General features: G+C 49.1%; 1 protein-coding gene and 1 long non-coding RNA gene across 3 annotated transcripts in view; one reads left to right on the forward strand and one right to left on the reverse strand.

Annotated features, from left to right (window-relative positions):
- DNAH7 (dynein axonemal heavy chain 7) overlaps nucleotides 1-2,365 on the reverse strand; it is a 239,243-nt gene extending 236,878 nt beyond the window's left edge. For both annotated transcript variants that reach the window (XM_075934215.2, XM_075934214.2), the window contains exon 1: nucleotides 2,210-2,365. In XM_075934215.2, coding sequence (XP_075790330.2) covers nucleotides 2,210-2,224 — 15 coding nt within the window. In that variant the 5' untranslated portion in view covers nucleotides 2,225-2,365. The remainder of the gene's footprint in view (nucleotides 1-2,209) is intronic.
- Nucleotides 2,366-2,438: 73 nt separating this feature from the next.
- Nucleotides 2,439-25,142, forward strand: LOC149524092 (uncharacterized). Its single transcript, XR_016350107.1, has 3 exons — nucleotides 2,439-3,095; nucleotides 21,356-21,593; nucleotides 24,126-25,142. It is a non-coding gene; the product is annotated as an uncharacterized LOC149524092 (long non-coding RNA).
- The last annotated feature ends 11 nt before the right edge of the window (nucleotides 25,143-25,153 follow it).

Raw genomic sequence — 25,153 nt, forward strand, 5'->3', positions numbered from 1 at the left:
GCGCAGGGCAGAAGAGGAACAGTAGTGGTCAGGTGGGGTCAGCACAGAGCAGAAGAGAGCAGTACCGGTCAGGGAGGTCAGCATAAGGAAGGGAGAAAAGCAGTATCGGTCGGGGGGGGGGGGAGGTGTCAGCGCAGGGAAGAGAGGAGAGCAGTACTGATCATGGGGGGTCAGTGTGAGGTATGGAGGAGAGCATTTCCAGTTGGAGTGGGGGGTCAATTAGGGGCGGGAAGGTCAGGAGTATTGGGAGGGGGCGGGGGTTCAATGCGCCTGGGAAGGACAGCAGTAATGGTCAGAGGGGGTCAGCACGGGGTGGGGAGCAGAGTAGAAAGGACCAAAGAGGGTTAGCGTGGGGTGGAGAGGAGAGCAGTACTAGTCAGAGGGAGTCAGTGTGGGGCCAGGAGGAGAGCAGGACTGGTCAGAGGGCGGCAGGGTGGGGAGGGGAGCAGGATTGGTCAGAGGGGGTTAGATGGGAAAGGGAGTGGTACCGGTCAGAGGGAGTCATTGGGGAAAAGGGATCGCATGGTGGGGGAGCAAAGAAGTCAGCTGAGTGTGAGGGTCACTGTGGAGGAGTGGTTGGTTATTGTGGAGGCAGGCTGCTGTGGAAGGAGGGTGGTCAGTGAGGCCAGTAGTTGCTGGTGGTGCTCTAGAGCAGTGTTTTTCAATCAGTGGTACGTGTCATTTTCTGTGATTTTGCCCTGCAAAGGGGATCGGGGAGGGGGCAGTGGCATGTGCCTGTAAAATTGAATGTTCGGAGCTGCCCAACTGGACGTTAACAGCCATTCTGCACATGCACCCCAGCGCAGGTGGGAAAAGTGCATGACTGCGGCAGCTCTGGTGAGACCCAGTGCAGTTCCAGGTTGGGGGGCGGGGAGAAAAAAAATCCCTTCCAAGGCCACCTCTCCTAGTTCTCCGGCAGCCTCCCCGGGGTGCTCCCGCAGGGAGGGCGGCTGAACCTGGAGAAGGGCATTCCCCCCACCACCGCCAGCAGCTCAGTACAACGCATCCGGGGCACTAAAAGGCAGTGAAGCGGCACAATAAGCTTTGCTCCAAAGGACACACACACACACACACCCTGCATCAGTGGCATGGGGGGGGGGCAGCTGCCCCCAGGTGCCATACTAGGGGGGCACCAGGCTCGGGTGGGAGCGCACAGCCCCATGCAGCAAGCCCAGCACTGGCAGGCCACTTGCTCCCTGCAGACAAGCCGGGCATCGGGAGAAGGCACTTCAAAGGTAGAGTTACCATACATCCAGTGCCAGCCTCTGGGGGAGGAGAGGGACACTGGGTTAGAGAGGAGGGAGGCTGGGGGTGCCTGGCTCTGGGGGAGGAATGGGGGCATTGGGTTGGAGGGGGCTGGGGGGTGCCTGGCTCTGGGGGAGGTATGGGGACATTGGGTTGGGGTGCCTGGCTCAGTGGGGAGGGGCATTGGGTTAAAGAGGAAGGGGCTGGGAGTGCCTGGCTCTGGGGAAGGGATGGGGGCATTGGGTTGAGGGGGCTGGGGGGGACCTGGCTCTGGGGAAGGCATGGGGGCATTGGATTGGAGGGGCTGGGGTGCCTGGCTCAGGGGGGCATTGGGTTAGAGAGGAGGGGACTGGGGTGTCTGGCTCTGGGGGAGGGATGGGGCACTGGGTTGGGGGGCTGGGGGTGCCTGGCTCGGGGGGAGGGATGGGGGCACTGGGCTGGGGGGCTGGGGGGGGGCACTGGGTTAGAGCGGGGGGCTGGGGGCACTGGGCTGGGGGGCTGGGGGAGGCACTGGGTTAGAGCGGGGGGGGCTGGGGGCACTGGGCTGGGGCTGGGGGGGCACTGGGTTAGAGCGGGGGGGCTGGGGGGGCACTGGGCTGGGGGGAGGGGGGGGCACTGGGTTAGAGCGGGGGGGCTGGGGGGGCACTGGGCTGGGGGGCTGGGGGGGCACTGGGTTAGAGCGGGGGGCTGGGGGCACTGGGCTGGGGGAGGCACTGGGTTAGAGCGGGGGGCTGGGGGCACTGGGCTGGGGGGCTGGGGGGGCACTGGGTTAGAGCGGGGGGGCTGGGGGGGCACTGGGCTGGGGGGCTGGGGGGGCACTGGGTTAGAGCGGGGGGCTGGGGTCCATTTCAAAGGGTACTCTATAACCGAGGCTGACACACACCGCTCTAGAGGGCAGGGGGAGCTCAGCAGGGGCGCGGGGCAGAGCGGGGCGGAGGCCGCCGCCGAGGCCCGTCCCCCTCACCTGCTCGCTGCCCATGTCCGCGTCTCCTCCGGGTCGGGGCTCCGCAGACACGCGGCCTCCTGCCGGCTCCCCTGGGCCCAGGCGCCGGCGGGAGGGGGAGGGGGAGGGGCCGTTGTGTTGTAGGAAGCCCCGTTGCCTAGCAGCGATGCAGGCTCCGCCTCCGATTCCCAACGGTCCCCGGCCGCTGCGCGCGCGCCGCTCGGGTCTTAGCGCCTCGCGCAGCCAACTCCCGAGGCTGGAACAAGGGCGCGCGCGCGTTGGCTTTGCCCCGCCCCCCCGCTCTGGTGCTGCGGCTCGGGGTTGGGTCACCTGCCTCAGCCGCGTCAACGGGCAGGCGCGAGGGGCTCAGGCGGCGGCCGCAACCCTTCCAAAACTGGCGCCACGGGAGCTGCGGGGTTTTCTTTCCTCAGCAGAAGCGAAGGCGCGAAGTGGGCACCGCCGGGCTCGGCCCGGGAAGGGCCGTAGGAGAACGAAAGTGGACTCGGAAAAGCTTCTCTCTCTCCTCGTCCGGCTGGCCTCAGCCACCGGCACTTGTAGGACTCACGGAGGCAAGACGCAACAATTCAAGGCTCTGGGCCTGACCACGACTTCTGTTAAAAATACCCGTGACTACAGCTGTGGCCTTGAGAGCACGTGGAGGGGGCGCCCGGTCCCAGCAGCACCACAGACGGGGCCCAGAGCTCACTGCTGGGAGCCGCGTGAACAGCGAGGCCCTGGAGGCAGCCAGTGTTGGATAGGCAGCTGCTTGGACAGCCACAGTGATCCACAGAGGGCATGCAAAGGCATGGAACTGATGACTTCCACGACCTGCATGACAGACATTGAGCCAGACTGGGGTGCAAAAGATGAACTGAGGCGCTTATACAGACCCGCAGCAGAGTTTCATGTAAGCTTCTCCCAAGTTGGTCCTGTAAAAGTGTCACTTCACCCACCTTGTTGCACATGTTAACAATTATTTTGCCAGATGCATAGAGCCCTGCAGGGAAATTTGAATCCTCATCTGATCTGCAGATATCCACATGGACAGATGCAGATACATCCAGCTACAAAGTGGATATTCACAAATGTGCAGGGTTCTAGATACAAAATGTGTATCTGCAAAAATGAGCCATGGATATGCGCATCCATAAATGCAGATTATAAAGCAGGTAGCTGCAGATTTGCAGGGCTTACAGATGAGAAATCCGCCTCCATAAGAGCACACAGTAACCAGTCACCACAAAACAAAAAACACCTTTATTGTGAATGTTGTAGAATAGAACATTTTTGTTTAAAATATTAAATAATTCCTGTAAAGTCAATTAGAACAAGCTTAATACATTAACCCTCTAAATATAGGCAACACAAGATGGTTTTCTTTATTTAAATACTGTATGTGTTTTTAAATACACACTTTCTTTGATAATTAATTGCATTAGCTTCTTTTGGCCACTGAGGGGTGTACATTGAACAGTAAAACTGAAATGCTCTGCCAAAGGAAAAGCAGTATACAGGCAGTCCCCGGGTTACGTACAAGATAGGGACTGTAGGTTTGTTCTTAAGTTGAATCTGTATGTAAGTCGGAACTGGCGTCCAGATTCAGCCGCTGCTGAAACTGACCGCCAGTTCTGACTTACATACAGATTCAACTTAAGAACCCCAAGTCAGCTGCTGCTGAAACTGATCAGCCGCTGATTCCAGGAAGCCCGGGGCAGAGCAACTCTGCCTCGGGCTTCCTGTAGTCAGCGCTGGTCAGTTTCAGCAACGGCTGACTTGGGGACGCCTGGGGCAGAGCAGCTGGGGTGCTGCTGAGTTGGTCCAGTAGCGCCTCTCCTTGGCGCTACTGGACCAACCCAGCAGCACCCCAGCTGCTCTGTCCCAGGCGTCCTGATTCAGCCGCTGCAGAAACTGACCAGCAGCGGCTGAATCAGGATGCCTGGGGCAGAGCAGCTGGGGTGCTGCCAGGTTGGTCCAGTAGTGCCCAGAGTGGCGCTGAGGGACCAACCGGCAGCGCCCCAGCTGCTCTGCCCCAGGGTCCACAACAAAAGCCTGGTCTGCTGGGGGAGAGGGCACACTAGCTGCGCCCCCCCCCCAGCAGACCAGGGACACGGGGAGCAAAGCCGCAGCGGCGGGGTGCCTCGCCTCTGAGGCTTTGCTCTGGCGCGGGACCCGCCGCCTCTGCGGCTTTGCTCCCGGTGCCCCTGCTCTGCTGGAGACGGTCCCCAGCAGACCAGGGGCACCGCGAGCAAAGCCGCAGCAGCGGTGGATTCCCCCGCTTCTGAGGCTTTGCTCACGGTGCCCCTGGTCTACTGGGGACTGTCTCCAGCAGACCAGGGGCACCGCGAGCAAACCCGCCGGGGCTGCGGCTTTGCTCCCGATGCCCCTGGTCTGCTGGAGACGGTCCCCAGCAGACCAGGGGCACCAGGAGCAGCTTTTCTCGCCCCGGAGGTCGAGGTGGCTGACCGCTGCCTGCAAGCTCCGGTGCGAGAAAGCCCCGTTCGTAAGTGCGGATCCGACATAAGTCGGATCCGCGTAAGTCGGGGACTGCCTGTATTCAAGAAGGAACACCAGACATATGACAATGTACTCCTTCACTATTGATTAATAATTACAATTTTCATTGTCCCACACCACCACAATTCAAGTATTAAAATGTGAAGAAGTGTTCACTGCTTGGTATCTTGGGAGTTTGGTCTTGCTTCCCCTGAAGTCAATAGAATGTTACCATTGTGTTTGTTGTCTTCACTTAGGACAAAAGTAAGTCCTTGTATTGGTCTCTGCACAGAAATTATACCAATTTAACCAAAGCTATTTCTAAATAAATGTACACAAAAGATCCAATAATTTAATTAAATCGATTTAGGAAACGGCTAAATTGGCACAATTTCTGTAATATAGGCTGAGACTATGTTTTGTTTTCAATTGGAAAACAATAGTTTTATATTAACATAACTGCATTCTAAAAGGAAACCAATTTCACACGTGCTTGCTTCATATTTTTCTGTTACTGTAGTTTCTGTGAAATTCTTTTGAAATTGTGTATTCTTGGTTATAGTAATAGTGAAGATTAATCTTTAGAAATAGGATAGAATTTAATCTTTGTTAGTAGGATGAAATTGATTTTAATGGAGTTACACTGATTTATATTAGCTGAAGATCTTGCTCATTCTTACCCAAACAGCAAAGATTCAATCCTCTAATTTGGTAAGTCCCCAAGACTTAGTGAAGCCACCAAACTTTCAACATGAGTCATCAAATTAGACAGCTGCTTATGATAATAACATAAGAATGGCCGTACTGGGTCAGACCAAAGGTCCATCTAGCCCAGTAGCCTGTCTGCCGACAGTGGCCAGCACCAAGTGCCCCGGAGGGGGTGGACCGAAGACAATGATCAAGCAATTTGTCTTGTGCCATCCATCTCCAGCCTCTGACAAACAGAGGCCAAGGACACCATTCCTACCCCATCCATGAATTTATCTAGCTTCTCTTTAAACTCTGTTACAGTTCTAGCTTGGGAACTAATGAATAACTTTTCTTTATTCACCCTCTCTACACCTCTCATGATTTTATATACCTCTATCCTATCCCCCCTCAGTCTCTTCTTTTCCAAACTGAAAAGTCCCAGCCGCTTTAGCCTCTCTTCATAGATATCAAATCTATGCACAAGAGGATAGAGCTGAGAACACTTCTCATTGGAAACACCGCTGTCAAACTTCTATGTCATAGGCATCTGAAGCCTGTGCTTGATCATACATCAATTTTTATCAGGTAAGCAAAAAGCTATCACTATTAGTCATACTTCATCCTTTTATTTGCCCAATAAAACAGCTTATCATGTTTTTAGTCAGTAACCTCCTGGTTACAGAATTATATTTACATTATTGCTTGGGGCAACAAAAAAAAAACAACCTTTTCCTTGTTTATCTGCTAGTTCTTTAGGAAAGTATGTCAGCACTATATCAGTTCTAGTTTGACAAAAGGTTACAAGTGTGAAAAAGCATGCAGTTTGAACATTTCATTTAGTAGAAGGCTTTACATTAATAATTACAGTAAACTTATTATTCAGCAAGTGATCATTGCTGTTCTTTCAATGGTATAATATTTGTGGTAATAAAAAGAAGTCTCAGGTACAAGTATAGCTTATCAAATGGACGGCTCGACATAAAAAGGAGTGCATGGAAATGCCACCTAAGGTACCTAAATCCAAAATGTAGATCCCCAAAAATCCCCTCTCAGCTGCCACCAAATCCTGTAGTTTCCAACATTTCCTAGGCACCTAAGTTTCTGCTAATAAAATTCCCTGGTACCTGAAAGTGCACACAAAAAACCCAAGTGCATACACAAAACTGTCTCAGGTTAGCACACTGCTTGGTTCCTAGCTCGCGAGTAAGCCTTGGTGGCATTTGCAGGTTAGGTGTCTCCTATCTGATCTGCAGGTCCTGATCTGAGATGTTCTCAGAGCATGCCTAATCCACACAGAACACAGCTGAGGAAGAATAGCCTAGTGGTTAAGGCAGGGATGGGGGGGGAGGGGAAACTCCAAGATTTTGGTTAGTGATCAAGAGCTGCACTTTTATATAGAGGGAGTGTGGGTCTGGGACAGAGGTTGAGTGCAGAATGGAGCTTAAGGTAAGGGATTCAGGTGCAAGAGAATGTGGGGTCTGAGACAGAATTAGGGTGAAGGAGGGAGTTATGACCTGGGACAGAGAATTGCACTGCAAGATCCGGGAGGGGGTATGGGTTCAGAAGAGGATTCTGACCTGGGGGAGGAATATAGGAAGGGCTTCAGGATCTAGCACGGAGTTCTAACCTGGGGCAGACAGGTTCAGAGGGTCTGGGTGATGTCCCAGGGTAGGAGATTGGGGTGCAGAGTCAGAAAGGAGATATGGGGGCAGGAGAGAATTCTGGCCTTGGGGAGAAGTGTAGGAGTGGGTGCAGGGTCTAAGAAGGAGTTGTGCTCTGGGGGAGGAGGAGTGCAGAGAGTTTAAGTGGTGACCAGGGGCAGGGAGTTGGGGTGCAGGGTGCCAAATGCAGACTCTGGCTGAGAAGTGCTTACCTAGGTGGCCAATAGCCCAGTGGGACCCTCAGGCAGCCTCCATGTGCCTCTCTCCACCAGACACAGCAAGGGAGGTACTTCATATTCTGTCCCCGATCCCAGCACACACAGCCTCTGCCTCCCTGGCACATGGAGCAAGCACCCAGTCAATTTGAGTGGCCTAGGGCTGTGACAGGCAAGGAGTCTGTCTGAAGTCCTAGTGGAGCAGTCTGTGGGCTGGATCGAAAGGTTTGGTGTGCCAGATCTGGCCTGCCCCTGGGTTAAAGCATTCACCAAGTGTGGGAGATAGATTCAAATCCTCACTTTGCTCAATGTGGAGCAGGGAGTTGAATCCACATTACACATTTTCTAGGTGAGTACCCTAACCAGTGGGTACTCACATGCCCATCTACTCCTAATATTTATAATCTTCTCTAGGGTTTTCCCTTCGTACATTTTCTGGATGACCAGATTGGACTCATCATTATGGAACAAGAGAATATTCTAAAAGTAGCAACATATATGAAGCACATTTCCATGTCTCAATATTCTGCTGAAGCATACAATCAAACCAGCAGAACCGTTAACTGAAAATAAAAATTTAAGTCATCAGTAAGCAGAAAACTAATTCAGCAAATCCATAATAATGGTTCAAAATCACAATAAACTGCCATTAGGAGTCTCAGTAATTTTATCTAGTTTCAGGATCTGGAAAGTATTACATTTTTCTATGAATAACTTTTCATAGAAAAGAGTTTCATATTGTCCTCAGGAATTTCCTTCTTTACGAGAAGTCCCTAAGAAGTTCAGATTAGGTTGTGTTATTTTTTCCTACTTTTTTTCCCCCTCCACACAGATTTTGCTCAGAAATGCAACTGCCTTTTCACTTTCAGAATGCTTAAATCAAATCCCTGATGTGATCCCTCCAGTATTTTTAACTGGAACAGAACCTTTATTATAAATAAGTCAAGAGTCTAGCTCAAAGCCATGGAAGTATATGGTGCCGAAAGAGGAGCCAGAGACTTGAGTTTTGATCCAAAAATCCTGTGCTTGGTCCACCCCTCTCTTTCACATGAAGTCCAACAACCAAACTGTTAAAAATAAGTCAAGCTGAATGAAAAGCCAATACAGAACACTACCATTCAATGAAAACTCCTTTAAATAAGATAGAATAATAGAACACTAGAACTGGAATGGACCTCGAGAGGTCATCAAGTCCAGTCCCCTGCCCTCACAGCAGGATAAAGCACTGTCTAGACCTTCCCTAATAGATGTCTATCTAACCTGCTCTTAAATATCTCCAGAGATGAATATTCTACAACCTCCCTAGGCAATTTATTCCAGTGTTTAACCACCCTGACAGATAGCTTTTCCTAATGTCTAACCTATACCTCCCTTCCTGCAGTTTAAGCCCATTGCTCCTTATCCTATCCTCAGTGGCCAAGGAGAACAATTTTTCTCCCTTCCCCTTGTAACACTCTTTTAGGTAACTTGAGGTTAATCATTCTTGTTGCTCTTCTCTGGACCTTCTCCAATTACTCCACATCTTTCTTGAAGTGTGGTGCCCAGAACTGGACACAATACTCCAACTGAGGCCTAATCAGCACAGAGTAGAGCGGATGAATGACGTCTCATGTCTTGCTCACAACACACCCATTAATGCATCCCTGAATCATGTTTGCTTTTTTTGCAGCAGTGTCACACTGTTGATTCATATTTAGCTTGTGGTCCACTATGACCCCTATACCCCTTTCTGCAGTACTCCTTCCTAGACAGTCGCTTCCCATTCTGTGTGTGAGAAACGAATTGTTCCTTCCTAAGTGGAGTACTTTGCATTTGTCCTTATTAAACTTCATCCTATTTACCTTAGACCATTTCTCCAGTTTGTTCAGATCATTTTGAATTATGACCTTAACCTTCAAAACAGTTGCAACCTCTCCCAGCTTTGTATCATCTGCAAACTTAATAAGCAGTCTCTCTATGCCAATATCTAAATCGTTGATGAAGATGTTGAACAGAACAGGTCCCAAAACAGACCTCTGTGGAACCTCACTTGTTATGCCCTTCGAGCATGATTGTGAACCATTAATAACTACTCTCTGAGAATGGTTATCCAGCCAGTTATGCACCCACCTGATAGTACCCCATCTAAGTTGTATTTGCCTACTTTACTGATGAGAAGATCATGCAAGACCATATCAAATGCCTTATTAAAGTCTAGGAATACCACATCCACTGCTTCTCCCTTAACCACAAGGTTTGTTATCCTACCAAAGAGCTATCAGATTGGTTTGACATGATTTACTCTTTACAAATCCATGCTGGCTGTTTCCTATCACATTATTTTCTTCCAGATGTTTGCAGATTAATTCCTTAATTACTTGTTCCATTATCTTTTCTGGCACAGAAGTTAAACTGACTGGTCTGTAGATTCCTGGGTTGGTCTTATTTCCCTTTTTATAGATGAGCACTGTATTTGCCCTTTTCCACTCTTCTGGAATCTCTCCGATCTTCCATGATTTTTCAAAGATGATACCTAAAGGCTCAGATACCTCCTCTGTCAGATCCTTGACCATTCCAGGATGCATTTCCTCAGGCTTTGGTGACTTGCAGACATCTAAGTTTTCTAAGTAATTGTTAACTTGTTCTCTTTTTATTTTATCTTCTAAACCTACCCTCTTCCCGCTAGCCTTCACTATATTAGGAATTCCTTCATCATCAGACTTCTTGGTGAAGACCAAAACAAAGAAGTCATTAAGCACCTCTACCATTTCCAAGTTTCCTGTTACTGTTTTTCCCTCTTCACTGAGCAGTGGGCCTACCCTGTTCTTGGTCTGCCTCTTGCTTCTAATATATTTATAGAATGTCTTCTTTGTTTCCCTTTATGCCTGTAGCTAGTTTGAGCTCATTTTATGCCTTTGCCTTTCTAATCTTGCCCCTGCATACCTGTATTATTTGCTTATATTCATCTTTCATAATTTGTCCTAGTTTCCACTTTTTATGACTCCTTTTTTATTTTTAGATCATGCAAGATCTCCTGGTTAAGCCAAAGTGGTCTTTTGCCATATTTTCTATGTTTCCTATGCAGCGGGATAGCTTGCTTTTGTGCCCTTAATAATGGCCCTTTGAAAAAATCTGCCAACTCTCTTCAGTTGTTTTCCTCTTAGTCTTGATACAGTCTGCAGGCCATTAGCACTACTGAGTTGAGGAAGTTGTGTGCTCTTAAATATAATAAAGAATGCAAATTTTTAAAAGTGCCTATGATTTTCAGTGTGACTTGGGCTCCTAAATCACTTAGATGCTTCTGCAAATCACAAACTGCATAGCTTTATAAAGCTTAGCACATGTTCTCTGCCCCTTCTGGAATTTCTTTTTTCTACATTCTTGTTCTTGGGAGAAATTTCCGTATTTTTTTAAAACTAGGCAAACTCACTATATTAACTGAAGCACGTATGTAGTTAAAAATCCGAAGATTTTTGGGCACTTCAGAAAGATTCCAATTTGCTCAGAAAGAGAGTCACTATTTTGTATGGCATGAAAATAGTTTAAGTGAATATACAAGCATTTTGGTGGTAGTTGTACATATGATTATTTCTTGTCCATGTATTTATGTTTTCACATATTTAACATGATTTTCACACAGTCATATTTTAATGCTGTTTTCTCTACATTTAGATATCTGCTTGTTGAATCCATTCAGTGCAAGTTAATGTAGCAAGCTGAATTAAATCAAATCATTATTTGGTTGTAACACTTCTATAATTGTAGCCCTCTAGCTATCCTTACATGCTAGCAATATGGTGCATATTAATTTATTCAATTTATCTAATCTCTGAGCTACATGTACACGTCCCAAGAGAACTTTAGCATACAACAAGGCAGTGTCACAGCTGATTCACTGTGATATGAATGGAACTACTGAAAATGAGGGTTAAGGATTTTTGCGCAGTCATTGTTATCAAAAGCCAAGACAGATTTACTAACTTGAAGTTAACAGTTGAGTTGGCTTGTGTTAAAATAAGACATGACTTTTATTTGTATTTTGTACAGTATAACAAGGTTCAATTAAATGCAGTTAGTACAGGCAGTCCCCGACTTACGCGGATCCGACTTATGTCGGATCCGCACTTACGAACGGGGCTCTCTCGCCCCGGAGCTCACAGGCAGCGGTCAGCCACCTGGAACTCCGGGGCGAGAAAAGCTGCTCCCAGTGTCCCTGGTCTGCTGGGGACCGTCTCCAGCAGACCAGGGGCACCGGGAGCAAAGCGGGTCCCGTGCCAGAGCAAAGCCTCAGAGGCGAGGCACCCCGCCGCTGCGGCTTTGCTCCCCGTGTCCCTGGTCTGCTGGGGGGGGGGCGCAGCTAGTGTGACCCCCCCCCAGCAGACCAGGCTTTTGTTGTAGACCCTGGGGCAGAGCAGCTGAGGCGCTGCCGGTTGGTCCCGCAGCACTGCTCTGGGCACTACTGGACCAACCCGGCAGCACCCCAGCTGCTCTGCCCCAGGCGTCCTGATTCAGCCGCTGCTGGTCAGTTTCAGCAGCGGCTGAATCAGGACGCCTGGGGCAGAGCAGCTGGGGTGCTGCTGGGTTGGTCCAGTAGCGCCGAGGAGCGGCGCTACTGGACCAACTCAGCAGCACCCCAGCTGCTCTGCCCCAGGCGTCCCCAAGTCAGCCGTTGCTGAAACTGACCAGCGCTGACTACAGGAAGCCCGAGGCAGAGTTGCTCTGCCCCGGGCTTCCTGGAATCAGCGGCTGATCAGTTTCAGCAGCAGCTGACTTGGGGTTCTTAAGTTGAATCTGTATGTAAGTCAGAACTGGCGGTCAGTTTCAGCAGAGGCTGAATCTGGACGTCAGTTCTGACTTACATACAGATTCAACTTAAGAACAAACCTACAGTCCCTATCTTGTACGTAACCCGGGGACTGCCTGTATTTCAAACAGCTACTAAACTCACTTTAAATCATAAATGCAGGAAATTACATATGGAAAGATTGGTGTTAACAAATGGTAACTATTGTGTTTCAATTTGGAATCATAGAATCCTAGGGCTGGAAGAGACCTCAGGAGGTCATCAAGTCCATCCCCCTGCCCATAGCAGGACCAACCCCAACTAAATCAACCCAGCCAGGGCTTTGTCAAGCTGGGACTTAAAAACCTCTAGGGATGGAGATTCCACCACCTCCCTAGGTAACCCATTCCCAGACTCGGCCTTTGGGCCTGGCAAGTGAGGCAGTCACCTTGGGTCCTGCACATTCAGGACCCCATGGCGCCATGCATTCAGGGCCCCACCCAGCCCAGCTCCCAGCCCCACCCACCCGGCTGGGATCCACACAGCTGTGGGGCTCAGCATGCTGCTTTGGGCCCCACACACTCTTTGACCAGGCCTGCCCATTCCAGTGCTTCCCCACCCTTCTAGTGAAATAGTTTTCCCTAATATCCAACTTAGATCCCCCCTATTGTAACTTGAGACCATTGCTCCTTGTTCTGCCATTGGTCACTACTGAGAACAGCCTCTCTCCATCCTCTTTTAGACTTCCCTTCAGGAATTTGAAGGCTGCTATCAAATCCCCCCTCACTCTTCTCTTCTGCAATCTAAATAAGCCCAAATCCCTCAGCCTTTCCTCATAGTTCATGTGCTCTAGCCCCCTCATCATTTCTGTAGCCCTCCGCTGGACCCTCTCTAATGCATCCACATCCTTTCCATAGTGGGGGGCCCAGAACTGGATGCAATACTCCAGTTGTGACTTCACTGGTGCCAAATAAAGGGGAATAATCCCTGCTCTAGATCTGCTGGCCATGCTTGTCCTAATGTACCCTAATATGCCATTAGTCTTCTTGGCTACAAGGGCAAGAATATTTACTGTAATACTGTGGTTAGATGCAGTAAGTTAGGTTCCTTTATTGTTATTGATGAAGCGTTATCTAGTTTGCTGATACCTTATGCAGAAAAAGCAGTCTTTATACCCATTGTATTCCATTATTAGTTTAATCAATTTGGCTCTTTTCCTAGAAATTATGCTATTTTTTGCTGTCTCTGCTGCTCAGAACTTCATTAAAATGGGAATCTAGTAAGACCCAACATCAGTAAATGGTCTTAGGAAAGTACAGGCGCTTTGAGAAAAGCGGCACTTGTGCTTTCGGCTGGAAGAAGCTGCACAAGACTGTTACTTTGATTTAATCAGGATTGCCAGAATGAATTCCTCGTTGGTGGCTTCCAACCCCTCCTTAGGAAATAACTTCTCATTCCAGATGAGGAGGTCACCTCACAGTTGGCTTACCCCTGACTTGATAAGGTACAGTAGTTTGGACTATACACAGCAATGAACCTCGAGGGGACAAAGCTGAAATGAAGGCTTCTCTAGAATCATAGGGCTGGAAGATTGTTTGCTTGCTTTATGCGACAAAGCAGTGGATGAGATTAAAGCTGCATGCAATATTTATATACTATATACAGAAATTTGATAACATTGAAAACTGAATAGATGCAAGAAATATTTTTCATTTACAAAGTCAATATTTCTGAAAAAGTGCTTTATAATGGTAGGAAGGATTGAATATCACCTAAGTAATTGCATCCTTCGCTACATAATAAGTCAAACAGTCACACACTTGCACAAACACTGTAAAACTTCAAGAATTCTGAAAATAAAAGAGAAGCCAATCAAAATCACTGTAAAGTGGTTTCAGTGTTGCAGTACCTTTTGTAGTAAAATGTAGTTCTTCTGGTGTGTATTCACACTTTTTAGAAATTTGGTATGAGCAAGGAGTAGAACAAATCACTATGGAGGGTAAATTTCTAAGAATTTGGGATAGCCTCATTTCAAAAGGGAAACAATTTGTTTTTCCTCAGTTCAGTCTAGGAGGGTACAATGGGGAATGGCTCAATGCTTGCGTCTCTGGGTAAACTGTCAAATGACTTAGCACCTGATTGGGACAGATGCTGAATACATGCATTTCTGACAGCAATCTACAGAAACTTCAGGTTCAGCACTTTCGAAATCAGACTCTTTATCTGAAGGTGATCATCACAGATGCAACATAACACAGCAAGGGAGCTTATAAAAAGACCAGGTTGAATGTCCTTATCTAAAATCATCAGTAATATTGGGCAATAAACCAGCCAGCATTTCAATGCTGGTGTTTTAGTCAAGTACACCATTAGATCTCACAAGGTTTTAGTCTGACTTCGACCTATGCTACTTGGCTCTGCTGGGTCTCAAAAATAAAAAGCTAAAATAGTCACTGTTACTTTATTAGCTTCAGTAGAATTACACCAGCAGTGAATTAATTATTCAGTATATTTGTCCTCATGACCTGATTTTTTTGAAAGCAGCTTTGTAAAATTGTCTTTGAATTAACTCCCTCATATCCTTGCATCCATAAAGGCCATTAGCTGCAGTAGAGCAGAATGGGAATTAGAAATAGTGCAAACAGCAAATGAGAGACAAGATGAGCCATACAAGAGATTGTAATTATACAGCAAATTTCTAATGCTATGTACAGGTAGTCCCCGAGTTACGCGGATCCGACTTATGTCGGATCCGCAGTTACGAACGGGGATTTTCTCTCCCCGGAGGACTCGAGCGGCGGGACGCTTGGTCCCACCACCCGCCTCCTCCGGGGCGAGAAAAGCTGCTCCCCGTCTCCCTGGTCTGCTGCGGGAGCCGGCAGACCAGGGAGACGGGGAGCAAAGCGGCGGAGGACCCGGGGCGGACCCGCGGCCGCTTCCAGATCAGCTGGAAGCGCCGCGCGTCGGGCCGGGTCCTGCGCGGCTTTGCTCAGCGTCTCCCTGGTCTGCAGACCAGGGAGACGCTGAGCAAAGCCGCGCAGGACCCGGCCCGACGCGCGGCGCTTCCAGCTGATCAAACCTACAGTCCCTATCTAGTACGGAACCTGGGGACTACCTGTACATTATGTCAAAACACAAGATATGCATGATGTGGAAATGGATTTAGCAGCATATATTTGAAATAGATGTATTACACAAGTAGCTCACAGGCTAGTGAGCAGGACTAACAAATTTTTCAAATAATCAAATTCAGGATGGGACTTTGGTACAGTAATTGAAAGTGTATTTGTGCATAGGCACATGTACTTAAGCATGGTACTGAATGGGGAAGTTACTCACCTTTGTGTAGTGACTACGGTTCTTCGAGATGTGTCCCCGTGGGTGCTCCACTCTAAGTATCGGGTCCATCCCAGCGCCACTGGTCGGAGGCTTTTTAGCAGCCGTAGTCGGTCGGACTGCGCATGCGCAGTAGCCAGCATGCACCGTTCACGCCCTTTCCAACGTTGCATGGTCTGGCCCCTCGCCAGTTCCTCTCACCACTCGGCATCTGCAACGAGAAACAAGAGACGACCCGAAGCGGGGAGGAGGGCGGGACGTGGAGCACCCACAGGGACACATCTCGAAGAACCATCGTTACTACACAAAGGTGAGTAATTTCTTCTTCGAGTGGTCCCCGTGGGTGCTCCACTCTAGGTGACTGTAAAGCAGTAGCCGAGAAAGCACCCCGGGTCAGTGATCTTTTGCAGTAGAGAGAACTGCAGACGCTACTGCGAAATTTGCAGCCCAACGATGCACTATTGCATAGTGATGTATAAAAGAAGAACTGGAGGACCACATGGCAGCTTGACAAATATCAGTAAGAGGCACCCCCCGGGCGAAAGCCGTGGAGGTCGCTACTGCTCTAGTAGAGTGTGCAATCAGCTGAGACATAAGGGGTCTGTTTCGCAACGCATGGCACTTCATAATACAGAGAGTAACGAGTTTGGCAATTCGCTGACTAGAGAGTGCATTGCCTTTAGAACAAGGTGCGATAGATACTAATAAGTCTGTCTGTTTGTCTCCATGAATGGGTTCTATCTATATAAAAGGAAAGGGCTCGACGTACGTCGAGTGTGTGTAGCATGGCATCATTAGTTGAAGAATGAGGCTGTGGATAGAAAGAAGTGAGAACGATGGGTTCGTTAATATGAAAAGAAGAACAGACCTTGGGGGTAAATGCAGGGTGGAGTCTTAAAGTCACCATGTCTGGAGAGAATGAAGTGAACGGAGGCATTGCCATAAGAGCCCCCAGCTCACTGACTCTGCGTGCTGAAGTGATCGCAAGTAGGAACACCACCTTCATTGTTACCATCTGGAGCGGAACCAATGCCAAAGGCTCGAATGGGGGATACATGATGGTATTTAGTACCAAATCAAGGTTCCAGGCCGGAGGCGGTGGCCTGTGAGGCGGATAAGTGTTCGTCAGGCCCTTTAAAAACTATTTTGTCGTTTGATGAGAAAAAACTGAGGAACCATCTAATGGAAAGCACTAATAGCTGCCAAATGTACTTTTAGGGAGGATAGGGAGAGGCCTGCATTCTGGAGATGAAGGGTGTAATCGAGGATGCAATGCAAAGGAGATACCAGAGGTTGAATGTTGTTCTGGAGATACCAATGTGAGTATTTATGCTATTTTGCCAGGTACGTTTTTTGTGTGGATGTCTTTTTGCTATGTATCAGAATTGCTTTGACCTGGTCGGAACACAGAGTTTCGTTTTGTCTGAGCCAGTTATCAACCACGCTGATGCAACGTGTCCAGCCTGGGATGCAGGAGAGAACCTTGTACCTGCAAGAGGAGGTCCGGGTGAAGAGGGAGGGGCCAAGGAGGCCGTAGCGACATGCTGTGTAAGAACGGATACCATGGCTGTCTCGGCCAGGCCAGGGCTATCAGGATGACCGTTGCTGCTTCCAATCTGATCTTTTCTAATATCCGAGGAATGAGGACCGTTGGTGGGAATGCATACAGAAGCGTCTTCTTCCAGGTCATTAGAAGAGCATCTCCAAGGGAACCCTTGCTGATGCCCGCTCTGGAGCAAAACAGACAACATTTTGCTTTGTCGGTGGTGGCGAAGAGATCTACGAGGAGTGTTCCCCACTTGTGAAACATGTGATATAGTATAGCTGTCCTTATCTCCCACTCGTGATCTAAGGGAAAGCGTCTGCTCAGAGAGTCCGCAATTACATTGTTGATGCCAGGTAAGTAAGACGCTGTTATGGTGACATTGTTCCGTATGCACCAATTCCAGAGTCTCACCACTTCGGCAGAAAGGGAGCATGATCTTGCTTCTCTCTGCCTGTTTATATAGTACATTGCTGCTACATTGTCTGTCAGGACTCTGACTGACATGCCTCAGGTGCGGAAGGAAGTGTCTGCATGCATGAAAGATGGCTCTTAGTTCTAACAGATTGATATGAAGACATCTTTCGTTGGGGAGCCACTTGCCCTGTATGCGCCCGTTGTTCATGTGAGCGCCCCACCCAATGAGCGAAGCATCTGTTGTTATCCGGATGGACGGCTGTGGCTGATGAAACGGGACTCCCGTCCTGAGGTTTCATGCGTTTGCCCACTAGTGTAGGGACATACGAACGTGAGGCGGAGGAGATACTATTCTGTGGATGCTATGTCTCGCGGGTGCGTATACAGTTGCTAACGAATGCTGTAGAGCTCTGAAGTGTAGCCGCGCATGCGGAACTACAAAAGTCGTCGCAACCATGTGGCCTAGGAGCTTCAGACAGGTGTGTACCGAAATTGTTGGTGCCTTGTCGAATACGTTGACTAGATGTTGAATCGCTTGGAATCTGTCTAGTGGCAGGTAGGCCCTCGCCATAAGTGAATCAAGGACTGCTCCTATGAATTTTATGTTTTGTGTTGGATGTAGTGTTGATTTCTGCTCGTTCACTATGAGTCCGAGGGAGTCGAAAGTCCATCGGACCAGAGAGAGCATGCATGCAGCGTCCTGTTGTGATGTCACCTTGATCAAACAATCGTCCAGATAGGGGAAGATGACAACCTGGAAATGACAAAGATGTGCTGCAATGACAGCAAGAGTCTTTGAGAAAAATCTGGGGGCTGATGCGACGCGATATTGGAAATGCTCATTGCTTATCACAAATCGCAGGAATTGTCTGTGTGCTGGATGTACAGTTATATGAAAAATAAGTGTCCTGCAAGTCGAGGGCAGTGAACCAATCATTGACGTCTAGAGATGGAATAATTGTGGTAAGGGTCACCATCTTGAAATGCTGTTTGTGGAGGTAGCAATTCAGACCGCGGAGATCGAGGATGGGTCTCCAACCGCCTGTTTTCTTTTGTGTTAGGAAGTACCGCGAATAAAACCCTCTTCCTTTGAACTCATCTGGAACCCTCTCTATCACCCCGATGGCAAGTAGGCAATTGGTCTCTTGTTGTAGGAGGGTTTCGTGAGTTGGGTCCCTGAAAAGGAACGGGATTGGTGGGTTAGTGGGAGGAAGAGAAGTGAAGGGGATGGTGAAACCTTTCCTTATGACTTCCAATACCCATTTGTTGGATGTCATCAGGGCCCATTGGTGATAATAGGGCCGTAGATGATGGTGAAAAATGGGTTTGGTGGTGAAGGCGTTTACAACAGCAATTGGTATGTACGTGCCCTTGACGGAGGAGTCAAACTTGCTGTTTGGATGTTGATGGATTCGCTGGACGAGGTGGTTGGGGATGCCTGCATTGCGGCCTCTGCTTGGGGCGCATCTGATCGAAGGGATGGTTCTGCTGTCTATTGGATTGAAAATCATATCAACGCTGGTAAGGGAAGTATCTCCTGCGTCGGAATGGGGGAACATATATTCCGAGCATGTGTAACGTTGTTCGCGAGTCTTTGCCTATGTGAAGGACCTTGTCTGTTTCCTCTGTGAACAATTTGAGCCTGTCAAAAGGAAGGTCCTCCACTTTGGCTTGCAAGTCTTTGGGCGCACCTGCTGTTGCTAGCCATGAAGCCCTTCTCATAGAAGCAGCAGTTGCTACAGACCGAGCTGCTGTGTCTACAATGTCCATAGCAATTTCAAGGCCCGCCCTTGAGCAAGCATAACCCTCCTGAACAATTGCTCGTTGTAAAATTTTGTCGGCATCGGTAATTCTTTGTGCCATCTCTGTTAATTTAGCAATGTTGTCAAAGCTGTGATTAGACAACAGCGCTGCGTAATTCACAATGCGGAGGAACAGTGTGGACGATGCATAGACTTTACATCCAAAGATGTCAAGTTTCTTGGCCTCTTTATCTGCCCCCATACTCTTTACCTGCAGGTTCTTAGCTCTTTGCAGGGCTGCGTCCACCACCAACGAATTTGGCTGGGGGGTGGGTGAAGAGGAATTCTAAGCCCTTCGATGGAACAAAGTACCTCTTTTGGGCTTGCTTCGACGTTGGTGTGGTCGATGCGGGAGTATGCCAGATTTCTGAGGCTGACTCCAAGATTGCCTCATCAATAGGAAGAGTCACTCTGGATTGTTGCCTTGGGTGCAGATTCTTTAGCAGCTTATACTGCTTAGTCTGCACCTCTGATAGTTGGACGTCTTGTGATTCTGCAACCTGTTTAAAAAGGTCTTGGAATTCCCGCGCGTCATCTGCGGGGAGGTATTCCCCATGAAGACGGCTTCGTCTGGGGATAAGGAAGAAAGGTCAGCCGGGGGAGGTTCTTGTCACTGATCATCAGTATCTGAAATCTGCTCTTCCTCTGGTTCGGATACTTGCACTGGGAGCGGAGGGGCATTCCCAGTGTGTCTTAGAGATAGAGCTCTCCGTTGGGAATGAGCAGGTGGTGAATATTGTCTGCTGGAGGATAAACGACAGCAGCAAGAGTGAGAGTGAGAGCATGAGCTGCCGTATGTGTGGGATGTACGATTGGCGCTATAATAGTGATGTGCATATTCTGGTGATGATCTTCTAGAGGAATAATTACTGCCATACCTGCTCGGATAGGATCTAGTCAGAGAATGTGTGGGAGACTGAGACCTGTATGATGAGGTTCGGTGATGAGATGAAGCTTGCCTGTACACATGCGTGGAACGGGGCTTCGAGTATCGCCTTGGTGAACAAGGATTGTGACGGTGTCGAAGCTCAACCTCAGAGTGAGACCTCCCACACGGCGAGTGGCGTAATGGAGGTGATGGAGATAGTGCTGGTGAGAACACTGGTGATGGCGACAACAAAGGGGTTCTCAGCACCAATTTCCTAGCTGCTTTCATGGGGACTGAAATGATGTTATGTGCTTCTTCCATAGATGGGCAGTCATTATCCTCTGTCATTAGTATCGGAGAATGTGAAGCGGGGAAAGATGGAGAACTTATGTCCTGCTCCAGAACGGATGCCGCTGTAGGTTGGAGGTGCTTCCGCGGCGCCGCAGGTGGTGCCGACTCTCGGAGCTCATGCGGTGCCAACTCCGATGCCTTAAGAAGGCGTGCCTTGGGCTCCATCTTCGGCTCCGCCACATGCCGGTGTGTCAGTGCCGGAGCTGACACCGCCCTCAGGGGGCTCAGTGCCCTTTGAGGTGCCGGTTCTCTGGGGCTTCTCAGTGCCGTGTCCAGTGCCAGATCATCTGCGCCTTGCGGCCCTGAGGCCGGTGCCATATCAGTTTGTTTCAGCGATGGCATCTGAGGTGCCGATTGTCTGAGTTCCGAAGACGCTGCCATTTTGCCAGCCTTAGATCCAGATGACGGTGCCGGTGCCGATTTTGAGCGCATTAGTAGCGCGGGTGCTGCAGGATTAGCCCATGCCCTGGCCTTAGCAGGCTGCCGGATGATCCCCAAAGTGCCCGGTTGTTCTTCTTGGCTAACTCTGGGCAGGGGAGTGGTGGATAAGAAGCGGGTGGGCGAGGCTTTCTTCTTTTTTGAGGCCAACACTCCAGGCAATAGCGCTCTTCTTTTTTGTACCGCTGCCGAATCCTGAGGGGTAGTATCAGAAGGCTGTAGAACCTTATCAAAGAGTATCAGCTTGAGTCGCATGTCCCTATCTTTGCACGCTGTTGCAGTTAACTTAGAATAGTGAACACACTTTTGAGGGACATGGGATTCCCCCAGGCAGCAAATACACTCGGCGTGATCATCTGATGCTGGCATAGCATCTTTGCACTGGGCACATTTCTTAAATCCCGGTGACCCAGGCATATTTGATCCCAGAGATTGGGATTCTATAAACAGACTAACAATATAATATTAACTAACCATTAACTAACTATTGAACGGAGTAGAAGAAAGAATTTTTTTAACAACACACTAATTAAACTAAGTAGCTAAAGAACTATGAATATGAAATAACAAGATTTAAAACTTTCTTTGTAGAACTGCCTTCTCTGTGAGGAGAGGTAACGGAGCTTTACCAGCAACCGAGGACGGTTGAGAGGAACTGGTGGGGGGCCGGACCGCGCGACATTGGAAAGGGTGCAAACGGCGTGCACCGGCTACTGCGCATGTGCGGTCCGGCCAACTATGGCTGCTAAAAAGCCTCCGACCAGCGTCGCCGAGATGGACCAAACACCTAGAGCAGAGCACCCACGAGGACCACTTGAAGAAGAAATAGGTCAGTGTCATTAGTATAGTTCTTAAGATTTTCATGTCAGTTAGCAGTTTTCCTTACCAAGTGCTGCAGAATAAATCTATGGAGATTAAATCATAGTAGTAGTACTCTGCGGGAAGGAACTGGAGAGCTCAAGAGGTTAGTTATAGGATATAAAACTTTCCATCTCTAAATACAGACTTATGTACCAGAAGGTACTAGGGAGTCAACTATCCAACTACTCTCTCCTCCCCGGTCCCCACTGCCTCTGTATCAGAGGCAGAAAGTGGGAGGGGAGCAGGAGCTGGTGCTGCCTGTCCCCCTCCCTCAACGGCTGCCCTTGAAGCATGAAAAAAAAGTATGTGCACTGCAGGAGATAAGAAGGGAAGGAGTGCAGGTGACAGGTGGTGAGGCACACACTGAGAACTTCAGAGGTTTCTGTATGTCCAAGTTTCCTATGCAGCCACGCTGTCTGATGCACTACGGAAGGGGGCTACATCAGGATTAAGCTGCATGCGGATGGGCAGAATGCATCAAGAACCAGCAGGGGTCTGCATAGGTGGAGGTTGGCTGGGCAGGTTTGGAGTGCATCAGGTGGCACCCGAATGTGAGGACGGGGGGCATATTGTAAAAAGTTTTGGGACACCGGCTGCAGAAGACGGTGGGGGATGGTGTCTCAGTTGCTGTGTGTGCAGTGCCTCCAGCACGTTTGCTTGCCACTCCATAATGCTCAGGAGCTGCTGCATGTTCTCCTTCGGCTCCCTCCTGTTGCTGTCTCTCCACTCCTCCAATTCTTTTTTTGCTCAGGACATCTAGCAAAACCTCCTCTCTAGTCTTTCTTGGGGGCTTCCATGCCAGTTGCAGGTGCTCTGAAGGAGTTAGAACTTCCTGAGACTGGCATTTCAAAGCCAGTTCTATCAAGGCCAAAATCGCAACATTAGAGAAGGCCCATTGTTAACACTAGACTCAGCACTGCCCCCAACCCCTTTGAAAGACTTGCACTGTCCACATACCCAGCAGTGCCTGACAGACCCAGAGTGAGCAAACATAACATACAGGAATGCCACAATGGTGGAGCACCAAGGGAAACCCTCAGTGCAGCAGGGCAGGAGAAAGGGCTGGGAAAAACACTTGCAATGGGGGTAGGGGTATCCCTTTGCACATTTGGGCAAGGGAGAGCCTTGCAGCAGACGCACAGGAACATCCCTTGTTACAGCTAGGCAGGGTACAGGAGAGGAGGGGTTTTCATGCACATATGGCCATACTATGTTCTGGGAATATGTGACCTGGGGGAAAGCACTGCAGGGGGAGTACTACCTTCAACTCTCTCTCTCAACTCTCCTCCGCCTCCTGCGTCTCTCTCCTCCTTCCCCTCCTGCCTCTCACTCAGGGAACCGCAGAGCCCAAACAGCCGTTTGGGCTCCCCATTCCCCATGCTGCATGAGGAGCATGGAGCCCAAATGGTCACTTGCGCCACTTGCTCCCACGCAGCAGCCTGGCTGAGCGGCGCAGAAGTCAGCCGAGCGCCATGGTGGGAGGCGAAGGGGAGCGGGGTGGTGGCTCCAGGCCCCGCCCCGGCCGTGAATGTTACTGTCACACCGCACGTCACCGCCCCGCCACCCTTCACCTCCCGCCGTGGCACTTGGCTGACTTCTGCGCCGCTCAGCCAGGCTGCTGCATGGGAGCAAGTGGCGCAAGTGACCGTTTGGGCTCCCCCACGGCGGCCCAGCTGAGCAGTGCAGAAGTCAGCCGAGAGCCACGGCGGGAGGCGAAGGGGGGCAGGGTGGTGACGTACGCAGCCGGGCCCCACCCCCTGGCCATGTACATCACTGCCCAAACAGCCACTAGCCCCCCTTTCCCTCCCACTGTGGCGCTCGGCTGACTTCTTCACCGCTCAGCTGGGCCCCCGGGAGGGAGCAAGCAGCGCAAGCGGCCGTTTGGGCCCCACGCTCCCCATGCAGCATGGGCCACCCAGAGGGAACAGCCAGCATTTCAGCAACAGTGTTGCCCAGGGGGAACAGCCAGCATTTCAGTGTTACGGACTCTCAGACATTGGGCTACTATATTTTATTTCAAAATGAGCTCTACAACATTATTAAATACTGTTTTCCCCAATTAGCAAATAGGATTTTGGTTTTATGTGCAGAAAATTTAAGAGATTTTTAAAAAGCCCTTCTGAAGGGAATACTGCAATAATGCGGAAACAAATACATGGGGACATCATTCCTTTCACAGGCAACACAGCTCAGCCATGAAAATTCTAAACACAATGGGATCTTTATGTTGCAGCTGCAGTATCCAGCCTGTCCCAGTGAAGTACCACCCATTTATTACACACACTATATTTGAAATTCTCTAAAAGGGCATAATTATTTTTAGGTTATCAGCCTTATTAGCATTCAACTTAACTTTTAAGGAGTTTAGCTAAACAGCACAGATATTATACACCTCTTTACCTTATGCAGCTCACCACTGTGTTAATAATTTAAAATAAAAAATTTCACATTTACACTGGCCCATTTAATGTTTGACTACTTTTGCTTTTTCTCTCTTTAGCTGGCTGGCATAGTGCAGGTTCTACAGCCTCTACAGGGCGACTAATACGAACATCAGAATTTCTCTTATATAATATTTAAATTAAAACCAGCACATTTACTTGATGTTGCTAGGGTACTTAAGGAGGAGCTCAGGGCAAAGGAATGTGTGTGTATTTAAGAGGAATCTCCACCTGAAATTTGCAGGGCTGTTTCCTCTTCCCCTTGTCCCTGTCAGAAAGCAAGAGCAATGTGCACAGCTCGTCTGCTACTGCGCTCCCCAGCCTGACTGAGGAATGTGGCAACAGGGTACTTTCCCCTCAATCCCAGATGAATGGGAACATCCAAGTGACCCTGTACGAATCTGGGGGTAGGGAGCTTCAGCCCCACCGCCTTAGTCCTCCCTAAAGGGTGCTGAAGATGTGGGGGAGCAGTTCCCCCAGCCAGCTTCTTTCACTTGCCTGGTGATGGTCTCTTTTCTGTATGGTTTTATGAAAAGCAATTCCATTCCAGGCACATCCCATTTTTCCTGGCACACCAGACCCTTATGTTGCTATAAGTAGGGATATTAAAGGGTAAATGGTTAACAGGTTACCTAGTAGCCATATACCTTACCAGCATGCTTACTGGGTAACCAGTTAATCAGAGGGCACTGCCAGTGGGAGCAGTCCCCTGCAGCTCAGGCTGGGTCAGGGCCTGAGCAGCCTCCTGCCACGCACAGCCAAGGCAGGGACAGGGCCGGAGCAGGTTCTACCCTTCCCCCACCTGTAACCAGTGGTTAGCTAGCTAAACAAATCATTTTACAAGCTTATTCTTTCACATCCCTAGCTTTCATTTAGGATAAAAGAGGATGCTGTATATTGAATTTCTGACCATGTAGGAGGAGTTCGTGGACAAACAGAAACTTTCTCAAATATATAGATGTTTTCTTTCCTCTAAACATTTTATACTTAAAATTAAACTATAACAAGATAAGAGTTTTGACCCTCAATGTACATTAAGCAGAAACACTGTTTTCCCCTCAGATTTAATCTAGATTCAAATGTAAGC

This window comes from Pelodiscus sinensis, chromosome 7 (assembly GCF_052426305.1).
Source record: "Pelodiscus sinensis isolate ZL-2025 chromosome 7, ASM5242630v1, whole genome shotgun sequence".
Lineage (NCBI taxonomy): Eukaryota > Metazoa > Chordata > Testudines > Trionychidae > Pelodiscus > Pelodiscus sinensis.